At 45.7% G+C, this 18,791-nt stretch overlaps 4 protein-coding genes across 8 annotated transcripts; 2 read left to right on the top strand and 2 right to left on the bottom strand.

Annotated features, from left to right (window-relative positions):
* Nucleotides 1-4,227: 4,227 nt before the first annotated feature.
* On the top strand, nt 4,228-7,778 carry LOC112891617 (acyl-protein thioesterase 1 homolog 1-like). 2 transcript variants are annotated; one of them, XM_025958523.1, is made up of 9 exons: nt 4,228-4,462; nt 4,633-4,736; nt 5,986-6,022; nt 6,220-6,289; nt 6,466-6,570; nt 6,767-6,917; nt 7,018-7,100; nt 7,200-7,293; nt 7,393-7,778. In XM_025958523.1, exons 1-9 carry the CDS (start codon nt 4,439-4,441, stop codon nt 7,478-7,480), a joined length of 756 nt encoding a protein of 251 aa, XP_025814308.1. In that variant the 5' UTR covers nt 4,228-4,438; the 3' UTR covers nt 7,481-7,778. The 2 variants fall into 2 exon arrangements, with proteins under 2 accessions (XP_025814308.1, XP_025814307.1); XM_025958522.1 differs by having other exon boundaries at nt 4,233-4,463; nt 4,625-4,736.
* A 263-nt stretch (nt 7,779-8,041) lies between these two features.
* Nucleotides 8,042-9,581, bottom strand: LOC112891616 (protein lin-54-like). The gene is made up of 4 exons (XM_025958521.1): nt 9,136-9,581; nt 8,819-9,056; nt 8,446-8,711; nt 8,042-8,163 (listed from the first exon to the last, which is right to left on the bottom strand). The coding sequence occupies exons 1-4, from the start codon at nt 9,195-9,197 to the stop codon at nt 8,091-8,093; spliced, it is 639 nt and encodes a 212-aa protein (XP_025814306.1). The 5' UTR covers nt 9,198-9,581; the 3' UTR covers nt 8,042-8,090.
* A 215-nt stretch (nt 9,582-9,796) lies between these two features.
* LOC112893828 lies at nt 9,797-12,055 on the bottom strand. 3 transcript variants are annotated; one of them, XM_025961328.1, is made up of 2 exons: nt 11,904-12,055; nt 9,797-11,153 (listed from the first exon to the last, which is right to left on the bottom strand). In XM_025961328.1, exon 2 carries the CDS (start codon nt 10,976-10,978, stop codon nt 10,220-10,222), a length of 759 nt encoding a protein of 252 aa, XP_025817113.1. In that variant the 5' UTR covers nt 10,979-11,153; nt 11,904-12,055; the 3' UTR covers nt 9,797-10,219. The 3 variants fall into 3 exon arrangements, with proteins under 3 accessions (XP_025817113.1, XP_025817112.1, XP_025817115.1); XM_025961327.1 differs by having other exon boundaries at nt 9,797-11,280; nt 11,904-12,044; XM_025961330.1 differs by having other exon boundaries at nt 9,797-11,158; nt 11,904-12,041.
* A 3,995-nt stretch (nt 12,056-16,050) lies between these two features.
* LOC112892251 lies at nt 16,051-18,124 on the top strand. Of its 2 annotated transcripts, none has more exons than XM_025959390.1 (4): nt 16,051-16,282; nt 16,386-16,534; nt 16,649-16,700; nt 17,856-18,124. In XM_025959390.1, exons 1-3 carry the CDS (start codon nt 16,118-16,120, stop codon nt 16,689-16,691), a joined length of 357 nt encoding a protein of 118 aa, XP_025815175.1. In that variant the 5' UTR covers nt 16,051-16,117; the 3' UTR covers nt 16,692-16,700; nt 17,856-18,124. The 2 variants fall into 2 exon arrangements, with proteins under 2 accessions (XP_025815175.1, XP_025815176.1); XM_025959391.1 differs by lacking the exon at nt 17,856-18,124 and adding an exon at nt 16,899-17,167.
* The last annotated feature ends 667 nt before the right edge of the window (nt 18,125-18,791 follow it).

The following is an 18,791-nucleotide window of genomic DNA, read 5'->3' as shown; positions in this document are numbered from 1 at the left end:
ATAAAAAGAAAAGTGAGGCTGCGAAAAGGTTGTGCCTGCTGGATTCTCCCCTATTCCATAACCTTCCAGCAGCTAGTGTTGTAGCGATTCAGAGTAGTGGCAAATAGGAGCGAAAAGAAGGGCGCCAAGAACAGGAGAGAAATTCCCGCGGCGTTTGCTGAACCGGATGATGGTGACAATGCCATCCTCTCCTTTCATGCCGTGTTACTTTCAGGCATTAATTCGTGGTGTCTTCGGATGCCGCACACACATATATTTACAAAGGGGGCTTGCAATTTCATTTTGTCACCTCAAATGACTAGAGGAGCTTAAGTGGTAAATGAGATAAAATTCCTTTCCCCTTTGATCTTGACGGTATAGTAGTTAATGGAAATGTGCGCCATGCATAGTTCCTTGTGAAAAAAGTGTGAAAAGGACGGTTTCATACACATCATCATATTCTGTTGGAATTTTCCTTTTCTTTTTTTCCCCAGCTAATTCAGTGCATCCAGATGGAGTTACTGCAAGCAGAATGAACTTGTAACTGCGGCTTTTCTGGGGCTTGAAACTCATGGCATGCTGATCATTAAATAAACTCGCAGGATGCTGACAAATTTTTTTTTTCCCCACATAGAATGGTTCCACCCAATGATGGAATAAAATCCGATATTTGAAACCTTATGATATGTGTGGTCATGTGAAAAGCTGGATTTGAAGGTAACAATATTATAATTTTTTTAGCTTTTGATGTCATCTTATTTTTTCCGCCACATGCAGGAACATTTATCACATCTCAGAAGAGGCCAGATAAACGGAACAACTTTTGTTCTGGATTATTCAAGGTTGATCAGAGTATATGTTCAGCACTAAATCCGCTTTAATTTCCTTTTCCTTCCTAAAAGGCTTTCAAATGCCTCAAAGTGCTGACACTGAATAAAAAGGACACAAATCAAATACATAAAAGAAATGCAACAGAATTAAGAAGGGAAAGAAAGTACAGAAACGGGTTTACTCGAGAATTTTCAGGTGAGGTCCTGTAATTACAACCAGCAGGAGAATTTGGAGACTTTATAAGATGGCATTATTCTTTCTTGAGACAATGGTGGCCTCAAATACCTCTCTTTATTTTTGCATCATTCTTTGTTGCAATTTGGTCGTTGACCTTTTTCGAGTAGGCCTAAGGCCTTGATGTGGACTCAATTGGTACAGTAGCTCATCTTTTTGTTGTTTTACTCGGTTGTAGATGATGAACAAGGGTACCTAACAGTATGTGCAATCAGAAGCATGCTTGAAACACACTACATTCAGCAGTATGTTCTGACCTCTGTGAGAAAGGAAGAAGTTTTTTATATGAAACCGTGTTGAAGTGTGATCACATATTGTGATAATGTTGTTCTTTGATGCCCACTTAGATAATTCAAATATTGACTATAGCAATTGACATGTAAAAGTTTGTAAAAGTAATGTGTTAAGTATCGAGGCACAAATCTAGTTTTCCAGTACTAATATATTTAACTCTTTGAATTCTCATTTATGTGAACGTTTGTCGGTTTCTTGTCTTTGCAACTTTTGCTAGCAATCAACAGAAAAAAGAGGAGAGATTACTTGCAGGGTGTTTGAGGATACCAATGTTTTTTTTTCTCCTTTTTAATTTTTTTTGGAAGAAAAAAGAAGTTATCAGTTTTCTTATGATTAGCTGGTTGCAAAATTGACTGGTGTATGTATATATATTAAACCGAAAATAATTATGAAAAAAGTAAATTGCAAACGACATCCGTTCACATAAGCAGACAGACTGTGAGCTTTTCATAACGACAATTGTTCATATTTCACTCGTGCAACCTTTTCAGAACAATTAATTTTTTACCAAAACTTTATGGATGCTTCATATTTCATAGGAGCATCTGCATTAGAAGAAACCTATGCTATATAAGGAAAAGATATGAATATGCAGCCTCCAAGCCCTATGGCAGAACACAATCATGGCCTACAACCTCTATGAAAGGTGCAAACATTAGGTAGTTAATATCCTTGTCTCCATGGGAAACCTCAAACCTCAGCTAAGATCTGTTGTCTCAAGCAAACATAGGGACAAAAACCAGGCATAGCTCACATAATCTAGCTGAAGCTGCCCCCACGCTGGTAATCACAGTGCATAGAAAATTGCAGAGGTGGATTGCATATGATTCCGCCTGCTGCACTGCATGTAGTGGACCTGTCACATGTTGAGATGAAAAAACCGAGTGCAATTCCTTTGCATTATTCTTCTGCAATGTGCGCCTAGCGGTCACTACTAGTTTAGATTTGACTTAGGCCCTTTTTTAATCGGCTTTAAATTTGCACTGTCGAGAAGGGATCGGAGCCTACCTCTGCCCTGAAGCATTTACAAAAGGTGCATCGCTTTCCTTTTAGCCAAGAGCCTCAGAACAGCAGTTTGTTATGCATGTCGCTGATTGGGAATATTTGCGCCGATGTAAACGTGACGAGATTTAGAATAATGGCGATGTAAGTAGTACGAAAGAGGGCGGGAAGGTGCGCGAAAATTCTTCGGTACAGTAGTCCCCCCTGGTTACTGTCAATGTGCAATTTTTCAGTTAAGTGTTGCTGTCAGGTTATCACTTCCCTATGCATGCTTCCTGTTGAGCAGTTCAGTTTGCTGTCCTGCAGTTTGGATATATTCATAAATAGTCCCACCATGCCCATGATTAAGGCTACTCACACGATATAATCGGTAAGTACTGTTAATTCTTGAAATATAATTAGATACCTTATTACCAAATAAAACTTCAATTCTTTGCAGTGCCACAGGACCTGCAATTGTACCAAGTTGCCCAAGATATCTGTTTCTTGTCGATGTCGAAGATACCTTCAAAATATTTCAGGAATCTTTCTAGCTGCAGCATAGTTCTTCACTGTATTTTCAGCATACATATGGAACAGTACCCATATGCAGAGTTATCGAGAATTCCATCAGTTCAGCATCCAATTGTGCCTTATGCTCGACCGAAAACGCTGATGGCACACCTCTGCTGGCGTCCATTTGAATCCGTTGTAACTTTTGATCACAGTAGGACAGGATGGTGAAAACAAGCCTCCAGCAGGAACATCCCACAGAGGAGAAAAAAGCGCGAAATATTCCGCCTTTTGCTGCTAATAAACATGGGGTGGTGTTACTCTTGTCCACAGGAGCATTTCCTCACCACCGAGACAGTGTGACATTCACCGCCTTTATTTTAACTATTATTTTACTTCATTTCACCAGGGAATTAATAGGAAAATCAATGTACAATTATGCTTATTCCTTGTCATTTCGATTAAGGTTATATATTAGGAATTGTGCCAGATTAGTGGGCATTAGTTCCTTATCAGGATCAGAGAGGGGCGGAAATCGGATGGTTATAGCTAGGCGCGGCTGAAAGGGGTTCCTAAGCAATATTTAATATATTTTCTTTGGAAAAGAAAGTAATATTTGTATATTTCCGGTTCCCCTTCCACTCTCAAAGGGTGCATCTATTCCAATTCCCTCCCTCTCTCCTGTGCCCTGCCCAACACAAATGCCTCCTTGCCTCCTTGATCCTGCTAGGACCTGTGTGATGCTGTAGGTGCTCGGTGGGCCCACCCTGCTCCTCCCTAACCCTTGTCTCTCACGGTGTCGTCATAGGCGTGCGCACACTATGCCTGCATGCACACCTGCTTGGTGCAAGTGCAAAGGCTCAACTGAAATAAAATCATTTCAAAATAGTGAAATAAATATTCCTTAATATTCTCTCTGTTCTTAAATATATAACATTTAGGACAAACCTACCTGCAAAAAAATTATTTAGGCCAAGCTAATTAGTCTAAAAATAATATAATTTGTCCTAAATTTTATATATTTGAGAACAGAGGTAGTATCTAGCAAAAATATTAAATGCAAACGCGCAATCACACGAGCAATGGCCGCCCTACTAGGTCAGTGGGATTCTTCTCTCCTCCCCTCTTGTGAGAAAAAAAATGAAAGAAAGGGCTCCGTCTTTTTATCCTGCGCGCGCCAACTCCCCAACGGCGTGTAGCCTAGCTTAGCCTGCCGTAGCTAGCTGTAGCGATCCCGGCTCTCGCTTTCCACGCGACGCCCGGATTCGCTTCGCATGACGGCCCGCGGCGACACATGGCGGCCGCCCGGCCGCCAGCTGTTACCGGGTGCGGGCGGATACAGCAGCAGCAGCCTCAGGGCTCCGGCTAGCTGGCTGGCTGTTCATACTATTCGCCTCGCCGGCTCGCCGCCCCCGGCCGAGCTCGCACTATAAATAGAGGTCAATCGGGCCTGTGCACTTCGTACTTGCAACAGCAACGCCACCAACAAAGCCCCGAGCTCTCACTACTCCAGCGTACTCGTCGATCACCGGCCGGCTTCTCTTACTGCTCGCAGAGGGCTCGCCGGGCGGCAGAGTTCAGGGGAGCTTGCAGCGGAGGCGCCACCATGAGCTACGGGGGAAGCTCGTCTGGTCCGTGTCTTCCAGTAACACATTCCTTCCTCTGTCTTGTGCCCGGCCCCATGGCCGTCGCGTCGGCGACCGCCGATCCATGGCGGTGCATGGTGGCTATCTGCCGATGAGTGCGGCCAACTTAACTGATCAGGCCATGGAAAATTGATGCGTGCGTGCAGGCGGGCGCGGCGGGCGCCGGCTGGAGTACGGCAGGACCTACGTGGTGAGGCCCAAGGGGAGGCACCAGGCCACCATTGTGTGGCTCCATGGCCTCGGCGACAATGGCGCAAGGTAACTGAAACAAGCCATGCTTGCTGATCACTGCCCATTGCTACTCTCTATCTACTATCTCTCTCAGATGTGACCATGAAATTCTGTCTCTCAGAGGTGACAAATCAACCAATTAAACAGCAAGCATGGCTTGTTTGGTGCTAGTCTGAATGCAACAAGGGCATGTGAAGGTAGGGCGGGCGGGATCGATCGACGTGATCGATGAGATGACATGGGGGGATGGACTAGGTTAGGCTGTCCGCGCATGTTGATGCATATACATACACTGCTCCACAATGCTTTATTCTGAACCCCTTGCTAGAAATGGTTGGCAGGGGCCTCACAATTCGCGTCCATGCATGCATATATTCCTAGGATTTGCTTTGCTCCAAAGCTGGCGATCTCCCTCCCTTGCACTGCTATGCCGCCTCTCCCTAGCTCTCGCTACCCAACAAACAACAGCAACGAACCATGGGACTAGTGCCGGTTCGCTTTTCCGGTACAGCAAGAGGGGCAAAGGAAGCAGAAGCTGACGTCGCGCCACTCCTTTCGAATAGGAAAATTGTTCATACATATCCCGTATAAGAGGAGCACTATGCAAGCTTAGCAATGTTCATGATCAAGATAGAGGATCTGCGCTGTTTTTTTTCCCTTTTCCTTATAAAAGAGCGAGTGCGTAAACTGACACGCTCAAATATCGTTAAATTGAAGCTTCTTCTTTGGATGTGGGGGATGAAACATGTTAAATTAATAATGTTCAAAGCTGTGGGTTAGCTCATGCAAGGTTCTGTCTGCCAACAAGAACGCCTCGAGCACCTCAGCTCTGTGATGCGGCATTAAACTACTGAAAATTTCCTGGTGTTGTCCTGCTCTCTGAGTTTTGGGAGCAAAGAAAGGAATATGCTGGCATGAAGTTTTGCTTTGTTTCCCTCAAAATCAATGTGCATACTGTCCAAAGTGTCAGCTTCAATTGTTCTTTCCCCACTTGTGCGCGTGCTTTTCAAATCAATACCGAGTAAACGGCATGTTCACGACTAACCTAAGTATTTTATTGCCCCATAATGTTAGGCTGTAAGATTCAAGAAAAACCAAAAGAAACTAAATTTCATGGATATGTGCTCCTAGAGCCCCTCAATATGTAATGTTAGAAGATGTCATTTCAGAGAAGCTACAACTAAAATATCTTCACCAGTTGCTCACTTGCTGCAGTACTTGAAACACTGGCCTAACTTATTTTCCTTATCCTTTTCATTTTTGTTCCCATTTGCAGCTGGTCCCAGCTCCTGGATTCTCTTCCACTGCCCAATGTAAGAAACCATGCTACACTTTCACTTTTGCAATTGAATTATTCATAGTTTCATACAGACATCTACCTATTCCCCTATCTACATATAACCTGTTATCTTCAGAGTAATAAAACTTATCCAGCTTGCTAGGATAGCCATAGAATTGACCCTGCATTTGTAAGTTCACTGACTCTGGAACTCATCTCATCCTTGTGCAGATCAAATGGATTTGCCCTACTGCACCAACAAGGCCTGTTGCGGCTTTCGGTGGATTCCCTTGCACTGCATGTGGGTTTCTGAACTCTATATTTGACTTGGCTCAAACCCTGTAACATTGCTTTCCTAAGCTTATAGGCTGTTTTTATGCTGCCACTTGGCTGCAGATTCTGAGACAAAGATGATATTTCTTCTTTTTTTTATTGAGCAAGAACTGATTCTCTATTTCTTCTCTGAATCTAAAACAGGGTTTGATGTGGAGGAGACTTCATTGGATGGCCGTGATGATATCGAAGGACTTGATGCTTCAGCAGCTCATGTTGCAAACTTACTGTCCTCTGAGCCATCCGATGGTACTAACTTCATGCTTTACATAATAGAAGCGAGACAAAAGGAAATCACATAAATTGTCAAGCGCTAAATGAAATTAATACTTTAAGCCGTAGATCAGCTACTTGACTTCTATTTTTCCTTGGAATTTGTGCAATTCCCAATAATGTAAATTGATCACTAGTCATGTCGTTAATGGTGATCAAATTGCAATGACAGTGAGGCTTGGGATCGGAGGATTCAGCATGGGTGCTGCCGCTGCCCTTCACTCTGCTGCATGCTATGCTCATGGGAGATTCACAAATGGCATTGCCTATCCGATCACCCTCAGTGTTGTCGTCGGTTTAAGTGGCTGGCTTCCTTGCTCTAGGTATGACTTATTATGCCTTCTAATTTTGGAAAAAAATGGTAATATTAATACGGTTTCTTGATATCCTGAATTATAATGTTTTTTATGCCTATTTGTTCAGGACCCTGAGGAGCAAGATTGAGAGCTCACAGACTGCACTTAGAAGAGCTTCTGCCTTGCCAATCCTGCTCAACCATGGAAGAGGTTAACATTGATATATTTCGTAGTGGATATGTTTAAATTTGTTAATCTACTGCAAATCATAAGGAGCTAAAACTGGTTTGTTTCTTTGTGTTTTTGCAGCCGATGAGGTTGTCACCTACAGGAACGGTGAGAGGTCGGCTGAGATTCTGCGATCCTCAGGGTTCCAATATACGTATTTCAAAGCATACAATGGGTAAAGATTGATATTCTTCAATTTTGTCATCGACGCTTTAACAATTCATTTTTTTTGTTTTGGCTAAGATTCAGAACTCACAAGATGTTTTTTATGCAGACTTGGTCACTATACCATCCCTGAAGAAATGGACGATGTCAGCAAGTGGCTCAGCTCAAGGTTGGGGCTTGACCGACCTCGCGGCTAACCCGAAAACATGCTGGCAGTGCGATGGCTTTGATAGGGAGATATAGAAAGAAAGTATTGACAATATGCAGAAGGTTGATAGGTTATGTGAATTGTGAGTTGTGACTATCATGGCTTGGTAGGCAGTAACCCCATGTGCTTTCCTCACAGATACATATCATGTTAGTTTACCAGTAATGTACCTTGTTACCACTAAAGAGGATGCCCGTAATGTAGTATTGTATTGCTTGTTTGATTACATTAGTAGTAATGCTCTTGAGTCTCCTTTAATACAGTTGGCTCCAGATCAGTTTACTCCATTTTCAAGTTATATAATGTGAGTTTGCAACAGAACATATTTCCCGCAATCATCCAAAGACAAGATCAGAGATTGAGAATGAAACCACATAGAATATATCCAAGCTTCAGTGTGCAAGTATTACACTAACCAAAGATCAAACTAGGGAAAAGGTTATAGCTATGTACCACACTAAATCACTAAATAGAAGAAACTTCAAAGCCTACAAATTGTACAGGGGCGGATATCTAGTGCCAGGTGCAATCATACCTATGTGACCTATTCCAATTCTCCAACTTGCATTGGAATCATCCTCGTTGTCGTCGTTAGAGTTTCATGTGTCAGGGTTGCCTGCACAGGCGCCTGATTCCTTTGGGGTTGAGAGTTCTGGTGGAAGTAAATGCCACCTAAGAGCGATGCACAACAGGAATACAACATCAGAACACTGACATGGCACCTAATGTACAGCAGTTCATTGTTTATTCATCTGACGAAAGTCATTTGTGCTATTCCAATGAAATAAACTGTCACAAGAACAGCTATGAACATATCACCGGGAGACCTAGTCCATCAAATTGTTGTCTACCTTACTATAACCAAATTGGTATTAAGTTCAACTTTATTTTTTGTTTAACAGGACTGCAAATCACATTTCACAAATCACAACAATTTTCAGATTATGAGCTTACCATGAATACGTGCTAGGATCCAAAGGGTCGTCAATGGCCACAACGTTTTCAGCCACTCCCGCTTCTGTTGGACGCAGCAACTCCTCGTCTATGACCACCGCGGATTCGCCGGAACCGCCAGGTGATCCATCACTGCCGTCAGGTGCTCCATCAGGCTGTCCAGACGGTCCACCCGGATCACCGTTCCCCTGGAGCCCTTCCCCTCCTGTCCCGTAACTGTTCTCGCACCCTTGGCACTTGCATCTCGTGGTGCACGCAACTTGTTTCTTCAGAACCACAATTCAAGCAACGGGATTTGAGCAGCAGCACACAATCATCAGAATCAAGCAAGCAAGAGCCATCAGAGGCCAATGGTTTTTTTTCCATAGCATACCTTGAAGCACTCGCAGTAGTTTTTCTTGCATCCGGATTTGTTGCAGGTGCAGCCCTTGCCATGCACCCTCTGCTCTCCCGCCAGCGCGGAGTCTTTGGACTGGGACGCGCCGGGCTTCGTCTTGAGCCTCAGCTCGGCGTGCTCCTCCACGAAGGTCCTCCTGTGCTCGCTATTCCAGCAGCCCTTGCAGTTGCAGGCGTGAGAGCAGAAAAAGTGGCCCTGGAAGCACTGGCAGTAGCTGCGAGGGCAAGGACGACCAAGTGTGAGCTGGGCAGAGAAGAAGCAGAAGAGCGACGAGAAGCTCACCGATTCCTTACCGCTTGAGGCAGGTGGTCTTCTTGCAGTTGCAGCTTGGCCTCTGCTCTTTATCTTCGTCCATGGCGATGGCCCGAGCAGAGCAACAGCAAACAGGTGCCGGCGGCCGTTCCCCGATGGGACGGAGCTCCTCCGAGTTGTAACACTAGTACAACTGCCAAACCTGCATGCATTTTATTTACGGAGGCTTCCTCCTTCCATGTTTCCGAGTCGTAACAGCTATGGCTACTGGCGAGAGTTGGCGGCTCCTATAATTATATAAGAATGTCATTATAGCTCGTTTTTGTTTTTTTATTGCATAAGATTGATTAGGTCGATGAAGGCCAGATTCATCATTAGTTGGATCGTAGGCGATCTAACAATTTTTGATAATCGACTAAGTCGCCATGATGGTTTTTCCTAACAAAACAATGTCATTAACAGCTTGCTTTTGCTTTTCGCATAAGATTAATTGGGTCGATGAAGCCCAGATTTTATCATTAGTTGGATCGTAGAGGATCTAACAACTTTTGATAATCAATAAAGTCATCACGATGGCTTTTCCTAACAAAACAATGTCACTAACAGCTTCAGGACAGTCGACACGATTAGCGATTGCTGCAGCAGCAGTGCCATCAGACTCTTCGATACAGGGCAGCAGCAAACTACGCGGTACAGAGATTATTATCCAGTGCAAGTACGACCAGATTCCTTAGTTCGGGACAAATCTATTTGATGTCATAAATAAGAGAATTACAACGCAAGGAAATGGAAACCCATCCAGACAGATAGATACAACCACCCAATTGTTTTCTTTTTCTTCGTTGCTACAAACCTCAGCAGATACATTAGAAAGGACACTACAGACCAACCTCTTGATCCACCACGGTTTCGAACCCTTCCCTGTGTTGTTGATTCCCTTAATCCTTCTCCCGCGTAGGCAGAATGTCCTGACTACGCCTCGGAGGCATCAGCGTCCATGTTTCTTCACCCCCAGGCACGAGGTACGGTATGCATGTTATGCTGCGAAATCTACACATACCACGTTGGGATGCCAGGATCTTCAGGTCACGAGGACGCCATGGGACCGCTTCCAGCTTACATCTGTCATTGTGCAGGGTCACCATCAGCTTCTTCTTCATAAGAATGCTGTGAACCAGCCGATGCCTCTGCCGATGGCATAGGGTCATCACCTTCCTCGCTGTCTGGAGCTGTGGCTTCAGCATCCCCACCACTGCTGCTTGCTCGCCGCCGACTGACCACAATGATCGCCCTGCTGCGCTCAGTCAAGTACTGCATGATCGAACCACCTGACGGCATGATGAAGACCATTGTTATTGAGGCTGGAGTCCTCTCGGCTATGTCCTCTTCTCCTTCTTCAGTGGCTCCAAGACCGCCGCTGTCGTCCTCAATACTGCTGCTGAACCCTGAACGCAGCATGCTCAGCAAGTCTCCAATGTCCCGCTGCTGCTCCATCCGGCGCCAATCCCGCTGCCGCTCAGGGTCTACCTCCATTGGCCTTGCCGCCGGGTGCTCCACCCTGGCATGCTTCCTCAGCTCCTGGTAGGCACCCCTGAACTCGCATGACTCTGTAGTGCACGATCGAACCTTGGAGTTCATGTACCTCCTTGCATCGTAGTCCTTAATGCAATCACTGACAGGCCCACGGCACAACGGGCAAGAGAGCTGGACCTGCTGCTGGCACTCGCTGCACTCGGCCGCAGAATCCTTGGAAGAATCCTTAGAGGCCTTGCGGTACTGATCGTAGCAATTGGAGTGCCGCGAGCTTGTATCGCACATGAAGGGCCGGCAGCCCTTCTCGTGCGATGAGCAGACCAGCAGGACCGCATTGTGAGGGTGGTCCATGCACACAGGGCATCGGACCTCCTCCCACTCTGCAGCCTGCTTCGCAGCAGCTGCTGCAGCAGCAGCGGAAGACTCTTCTGACAGGCGAGAACAACCGCTCCGTCCATGCGACGGTGATGAGAAGTATGGAGAGGCACGAGACCGTCGACTCTCGTAGGAGGAAATGCGGGAGCTCCTGTCCTTTGGCATAGTTACCTCAAGTCAGTGAGATGCAATGGCTTGTTCGAAAAAATTTTCTGGAATCCAAAGGAAAGCGGCACAGACAGAACACAGATGCAAGGTTGGTTTCTTTACTCCAAACTCTGAAAAGGAAATCATAATACAAAGAAGAAATAATTTAATCAGATCGCAAGCAACAGCGTCCCGTATCCTTCAAACACATACATATATATGATGAACAAGGATTAAACAGTTCTGATTTAAACAGTATTTATCTCGAGCCTGCAGAAAATGAAATTCACTCATGATTCGTCACCAGAGCAAACTCCGATTTAAATGTTTTTTTTACTAAGACTCTCTGATTTCACGCCTCTAGAAGGCGCACGCATAATCGGTAAATATCCGGTCCAGTAGTCAGATTCCCAAAGGATCAGACACGGGTAGCCACTTTGGAGGACTCCACATCTGAGAAGACCCCTCAAAATTGTAAAGCTCTGCGAATCGCTCCCCAGGACGGGGCTCGCGGACGAAAGCATCTCGGAGAAGTTGATGTCCTCAACTGATCCGCTCGAGAATCCCGCAGCTGAGTAAAATTTCCCAGTAATCGCACGCGCAGGCGCAGGTCGCGCAGCCCAACAAAGGCCCGGGCCGAATCGGCCGGGGTCAACGCCGGCGACGCCCAGATCGGCGCCGGCGGCGAGACCGCGCCCGGCGCCGCCGGTTCGACTGCGGCGCCGTGCACGGGAAGGGGGGCAGGAGGTTTTACCGTGTCCACGGGAGCCGGCGGCGGGGAGGGCAGCACCGACGGGCGACGGCGGCGGCCTCGGATTCGGTCCGGGTCGCGCCGGGTAGACGCCAAGCCAGGGGCGATGGGGGGAAGGGAAGGGAAAGGAGGAAACGAGACGGGACCAAGGGGTCAGGTCGCGTGGTGGCTCGCTCCACTTTATAGGTGGGTGTGACGTGGACGGTGACGTGGTTGGCTAGGGTTCCCCCTCTAGGCGCCTCGGCCCGGCTCCGCGCCGTCCCTGTCGGCCACCGCGGCGCCTCGGGTGAACCGACCTCACCGTGGGCCGGCGAGCCGGGCCCCGCCGGTCGGCTCCCGGCGCCCGGAGGATGGGGGCGCGGCCGCGCGCGCGGTGGGCGGGCGGTGAGGATGACGGGTGGGCCCGAGGAGCGGGCGTCGTTTCGCGAATCATGAGGCGTGATGGGGAGAGCGGGTGAGCCGGTGAGGGTGACCGACCGACGAGGGAGGCGACGGGCGGCGCCACGTCAGCGCCTGGGTGTGAGTGCGACCTGCCCGCGCTTGCTCCTGCCCCCCGGCTGCCGCGACGGGAACGGTAAAGAGAGGGAAATTCCATAACGTCTTTGACATGCGGGTCCCAGGCACTCAATTGCGGGCCCGGTTGGGGTGGGTGGTTTGGGTGAATGCGCGTTGGAAATGAGTGGGCGGGGAATAATTTCTGGTGGGGCCCAGAGACCAGGGGAACGAGCGGCGCGTAGGGCTGCGGGTACGTTCGAGGTGGGGGCAGGCGCTAGGGGAGCCTACGAGTTCGATTCGGGTGCTTTTGTTTGAACTTTTCTCCCTCGTCCTGCGCACCAGGCCACCGGGCACCCATGCGCCTGCAGGACGGCGAGAGCGAAACTGCCCGCTCGCACTCGTGCCTCGTGGTGAGCTTTCAAAATTCAAACGATCGACCTCCCGATGAAACAACGGCACGGCGGCGTTGCATTGCCAAACGACGGCATGGCGAGCTCTCGTTTTCGCATGCACCATCTATTTTTCGCAACGCATGCTCATAAATTTTGAATTTCCATTTCATAGTGTATATTCTTATGATAACAACGCGGAACGTGGGTATGCATCCAAATTGACATCTGTTTATCATTGATCTATGATCTATCCGTGGTCTCACATCTGCCTCCTCAACTAGGCATTGAGGTGCAGTTATTATGATCCGTGTGTTTAAGAGTTTGACTAAACTCAAAGCAAAATCCATCTCGCCAGCCTTGGCTGCGTGAGAATATTCTTCTTCAATACTAAGGGTCCGATTGGTTGCCGATGTATAACATCTATCCACGCTTTTGACGAGGTTAAGCTAGGCGTCCAAATGAACTAAGCGATGGCGCGTTACATATGTGGAAGCAAAACAAACGACTAAAATTTGGCGTGGCTCGTCTAACAGTAGGCACACATTGTGGAAGCCAACCAAACACCCTAAGAAGCACACATAGGTTAAGAAATTCCATACCTTAACAGTTTTTCAAAGCCTATAACTGCATATATCAAAATACTTTTCTCACAAAATTACAGATAGGCCACAAAAATTTAATCCCTCCATTGCAAATTATAGGTTGTTTTTACTTTTCTGGATACATTATTTTTACTATGTAATATACATGATGTATATCTAGGTGCATAGCAAAAATTTTGTACCTAGAAAATTAAATTTCAACCTGTAAACAATGGACCTAAAGAATTTTATGGAGGACATGTTCCTACACATTTTGGAATCTAACAATAGAAGTTGCTTTCCCTTGTCTTTGTATATGTGCGGCAGTGGAAATCAAAAGGACTAATGCAACGAATTAAAATTCCTAACATAATATTTTAAAACGATGTTAAGCCAAAATTTTGTAATGCTATTGGGAATTTTGACTTCATGCACATGAGCACATGTTATGAGACATAATGCAATGATTTGAAAAGAGCTTGCCTCAATATTGTAATTCTTAAACAACAATTACAATGTTAGTATACCTAATGTAGTATTTTAGAAAAAAATAACCAAGAATTGTGACAATTCGACATTTCAGCCTTTGTAACTTTTTTCTCCATTCAATTGGTAACATTATGTGTACTTCGCACCTAATATTTTGCGAGATAGTCAGATAGATAATCAACCACATATCAAGCCACGTTATCGTGATGGGCCTATCTATCTTGTGGGAGGTAGATAAACCTTATGTCGCACGGCCTACCACGGCCCACTACTTCGCATCGTCGCCGGCCTGCTATGATTTTACACGTGGAAACCATCCAGCAGCTTTCCCGCAAGAACTAGCAGTTGCAGGTTGACCTGTTTTTTTTTTTATGGCGTGAGTACGCACGATAGCAGGGGAAATAATCAAGTATACTGTCCCTTTTTTGTTTCAATCTATGTTCGTAATGTGTTAACATTTGAAAATATTGATTCAACAGTATATGAAACCTTGTTCAGCGTTTTCAACTAATAGTTCAACATTTGATACATTGATTATTGAAACAGTTTTTTAGAAATGTTGAAGTACTATATCAAAATTGTTGAAATAACACATCATATTTGTTGGATTTTTATTAAAAAAACAAATATATCCATATTGGATTTTATTCTGTTCCATTAATTTCAAACAATAATATTGCTCAAACGGATTTAAAAATTGATTGATGGTTTAAGAGAAACTTGCATTTGAAATTCAAAACTCAAACGATAGATTCCCTCCTATTTCCTCCTTTCAGCTGTTGGCACGTGTCCTCTCCGTTTTTTTTTTGACTTGGACAATGGCATAGCAGTCAGCCCTCCATGCTCCTGCCACTCTGCCAGCCTAGTTTGTTCGTACGTCAGCTACCATCTCAGCCGTTCAATGCGATTGCACGAGTCTAAACTATGGAAAATACAGAAGTAGAAAGATGCATAAGATTTATGAAAGGATCTGAAAATCCAACTCGGGCCGGATCGGGTCAGGCTCGGGCTCAAGAAATAAAAATAGAGTTTTTTTTTTCCTGATCCGAACCCGACCCGACCGATCAGGTTCCGTATTGCCTCGCTCAGAAGAGGTATCTCCCTAGAGCTAGTCAGGTGCAGGTTCGATCATGTAGCCTGGATACTCCCTGTCATGCCAGTAGCTTGAGACGCCACCATATGAAAACTGCTAGTCTTGCATATTGTGACATAAAATGGTGAAGCATGTAACCTCGAATAGCGCTACGGATTGCTTCAGATACAGTAGGGATGAAAAGGGGAAATCTTAGATAGTGTGCCCAAAATAAACTGTGAACCGAAGAGAGTACATCCTGCGGTCATACACTCATACTGCTATAGCCTGATCATTGGGCAGGTGAACTGCTTATGCTCGATTACACCTAAGCAGGTTAAAGATGGCGACGTGCGCATCGACAGCGAGACGCTTACGGTGAATTCGTCAATCTTAACGATCTACCGGCTCGTGAATTCGTCAATCTCGAGAATTTACCGGCTCAGCCTCTCGGATACGTTCATAAAGATAAAGTTTGTGTGTATATTCATAGGGGTGAGTGTGCATGCATGAATGTGAACGTGTGCGTCAAAGAATGATGGATGACCGTACGGCAGTTTCAGATGGTCCTTTTCCTGCGCTCAGTGAGGTACACTACGCTGAAGGCTCCACGAGTGTTTTGAGGACCTTGTTAAGCACTGTTGCCAATAAATTATACATTAGAGGTACCAAAATTCAGCACCTACGTAGTAAAATTTGGTGCTTTTCCGCTTGCAATTTGGCGGCATCACTTTCTTACCTCCCGACATCCAGCAAAAGCCTCGAACCCCAATTGTAAGAAGCACACAGAACTCTGCTAACTGGTGGCGAACGATTTGGCCTGGTGAAATTCAGGTTGCCATATCGCCATAGTATACATGGTAAAGTTTTGTACGAGGTATTTCCTAATCCTCTGCTGCTATTTTCTAGTATCTAAAGTAGGTTAGTCACCCATTTTTACCTGAGTAATCGACTGCTGCTTGCTGTTGAGTAACATTTTCACCAAGAGATCCCTTTTTGGCGATTGTTTTTTTAAAGGATTTTTCGGCGATTGTTATGGTGGATTCGGAGGGCTCTTGGGTCGAATTTGCCCATGGGCCTGAGGACCCATCAAAGGTCCAACGTGGGCGGCCAGGCCAGCTCGATGCGATGACGCAAGGCCGGGAGGGATAGCACGCGGCCCCACCACCACTGCTGCAGTCGCCGCGCATGGAGCTCGGGGGCGGAGGGCGACGAGGCGCCGGCGACGGCGTCCGGCGGCAGCTGCAGTCGGTGGGGCGGTTGGCGGCGTACCTCGGCGGCGGCTTCCTCCTCCTCTCCGCCGCCTCCTCCGTCGCCGTCCGCTCCCTCCGCGCCCTCTCCGACGCCAACCAGGTTCGCGCGCGCCCGTTCCGCGCTCTCCGAAGAGCGAGCCCTTCAATCCTTTCGTTTTTGCTGCCGCCTGCCATGCGACTCACTGACCCCAGCACCTTGTCAGAGGAAGTTTGCTACGCCGTGCGGCGCCTGCGAGGGGAAGGGAACCTACGCGTGCAGGCTCTGCCGGGGAAGCACCACCATCGAGTGGTCGCCGATGCACGACCCGGTGTTCGTCAATCCATGCCTCTGCCCTACCTGCGAGGGGACCAGGTTAGCCACCTTCTGCAGGATTATCTGTTTTCGGTCGCTGCTTTTGGATTCCTGTCATCCTGGTTATGATAATATGATACGGATGTTTCCCGATGTTTCCCCCCTTTTTTTTAGGGTGCAACGCTGCTTGAACTGCCTGGGAAAAGGTTGCGCTTGAAGATGCAAGGTGTTTATCCTGATTGGTGACCTTTTCTCGCACTGTCAGTTTTCGCTCTTGATGGTAGATAGTTGGGGAGTTGCTATTAAGAGTCACAGTTGAACGTTAGCCGTTAACGAGTAAAGCAAATCTGTTTTGTTTTGCTGTTAGAGTCTACCTGACGGATGATTAAATTGAGTGTGTGTTTTTCTGGGAATTTCTGGCTAGGAAAACAGAGTGCAGCTCAAAATGAGACATCAACAGGTGAAAGTGAAGTTACTTTCATGTACCCTTTGCAGGCTTTGCTAAATTTGAGAGGGGATGAACTTCCCTCATGTAGTCATGTGCCAGAAGCACAAATTTCAGTTGTTTCGAGGATAGATGTATATATGGTTGTGATGGAGTCCCTCTGTGGACAAGCCAAGATCATGGTGGCAATCCGGTTACTAAAATTTTAAATTTTATCTTATATTTATCAAATAGTTGAGTGCACTTTATCTATTAGTCATCGTCTAGACCTTGTTTATCTCAAGCATGTAGCAATGATTTGTTTTCTTGAATGAAAACTGAAGATCAATATAAGATTTTAACCAGCTGAGTATCCTTTTTTTCCCTCGTTCTTAGAAAAGTCAGAATGCGTCTCTGTCTGAGTGATTTGGCCAATTAATCCGATTCTGATGTGTGAATTCTTAAGGACCTCATCTCTGAGATAAAGAAGCTAACATGGTGAAGGAAATGAAAGATGCCCTGTTCAACTAATACCGACAGTAACCTTAGCTCTTGTTTTCAGACTTGAAGGTGTAGACACAAAGTATTGGACATTGGTCCTGCCAGAATAGTCTGAACAATGTTGTCTAGTGTCTGCAAAGAAAATTAATATAGCAATCCTGTCTGCAAGATGAACAAATTTATATGGATGCCTTATATATATCATGAGTGTTAAAATCACCTGCTTGGCTGCTTGTATGCTAGTCTCTTGTTGAAATTCCATATGGAAGCCGTCAGGTGTTTACTGGGATTACAACAGGAGGAGCCACATCAATCATGAATCAACTATTTAGTTAGTGTAGGCTGAGACTATGAGATAACATCACACAGCTATGACATTTTGTTCTGCTAATAATATGACTTAAGAACCTTGTGCTTGTTAACATCACATTTCCTTCTATTTTGTGTTTAATGCAGATGTATTCCCCAGGTGTTCCGTTCAGCAAAGTCATACAGATGTCCACACTTCTATTTTTTATGCTGACATCAGTTATTCAGTTGCATTGTTTTGTTTCGCCATTTTCTGGAGACAAAAATGCTGTGTTGAATAAAGTATGCCATTCTGTGCCCTGCTGCCCTCCAAACAATTCTTTCTCTGCTTGCATTCCTCTGTCTTCAGATGTTTCAGAAGTTACCCAAAAATGATATGTTTTTTTGTTGGGAAACTATAACGGGGGGTTTCGACAGTGCAAGTATGCAGTTTGACCTGCCAACCAGTGACATCAAAACATTATTGCTCGGATTGTTCATCGTAACCTCCTTTTGATACCTTTGTATGATATTGCTTCAACGTGGCTTACTCTGTGAGCAACTACAAAGATACGCAATCATATGAAATTTTGTTGGTCAACTGTTCTTGGCTTCTGCCAAGCGTGTATGGCTGAAGTGTCATGTGTTCCCATGCATCCAAACTTGCAACCAGAAAGATGCCGTACAAACGTGTGCAGCTTATCTGGAACAAAAGGGTCGTCATGTGGTTTGCAGTTATAATCTAAAAAAAATGTGTCTTGCAGTTGGGGAAAGCTCCTCTTTGCTTCTTTATGGTCTACTTGCCCTGTGAACCTAATAAACCCAAGCCTAAAGTGTGCTGGTAGTTATTTTGCTTGTACAATATGGCAGGAAAATTGATTGGTGATGTTGGCCTTGGCCCTCGAAAAAACTAAGGGGCATGATGCCAAAACCAGCAAGTAAAATATGTCTAGGTGTGTATTGCCCCTATATATCGATTTGTGCGATTATATGATTCGAGAAATACTAAAACAATCACTGAAGGATATGAGCGTATCATTGTATACATCTTTTACTATATTTTTAATCTCATATAGTGACATTTATAGAGTGTGCATGCGACAA

This window comes from Panicum hallii, chromosome 5 (assembly GCF_002211085.1).
Source record: "Panicum hallii strain FIL2 chromosome 5, PHallii_v3.1, whole genome shotgun sequence".
In the NCBI taxonomy this organism is placed as follows: Eukaryota; Viridiplantae; Streptophyta; class Magnoliopsida; order Poales; family Poaceae; genus Panicum; species Panicum hallii.
Note: the sequence above shows the minus strand (reverse complement) of the source record. Positions and strands in the feature narration are given on the sequence as shown.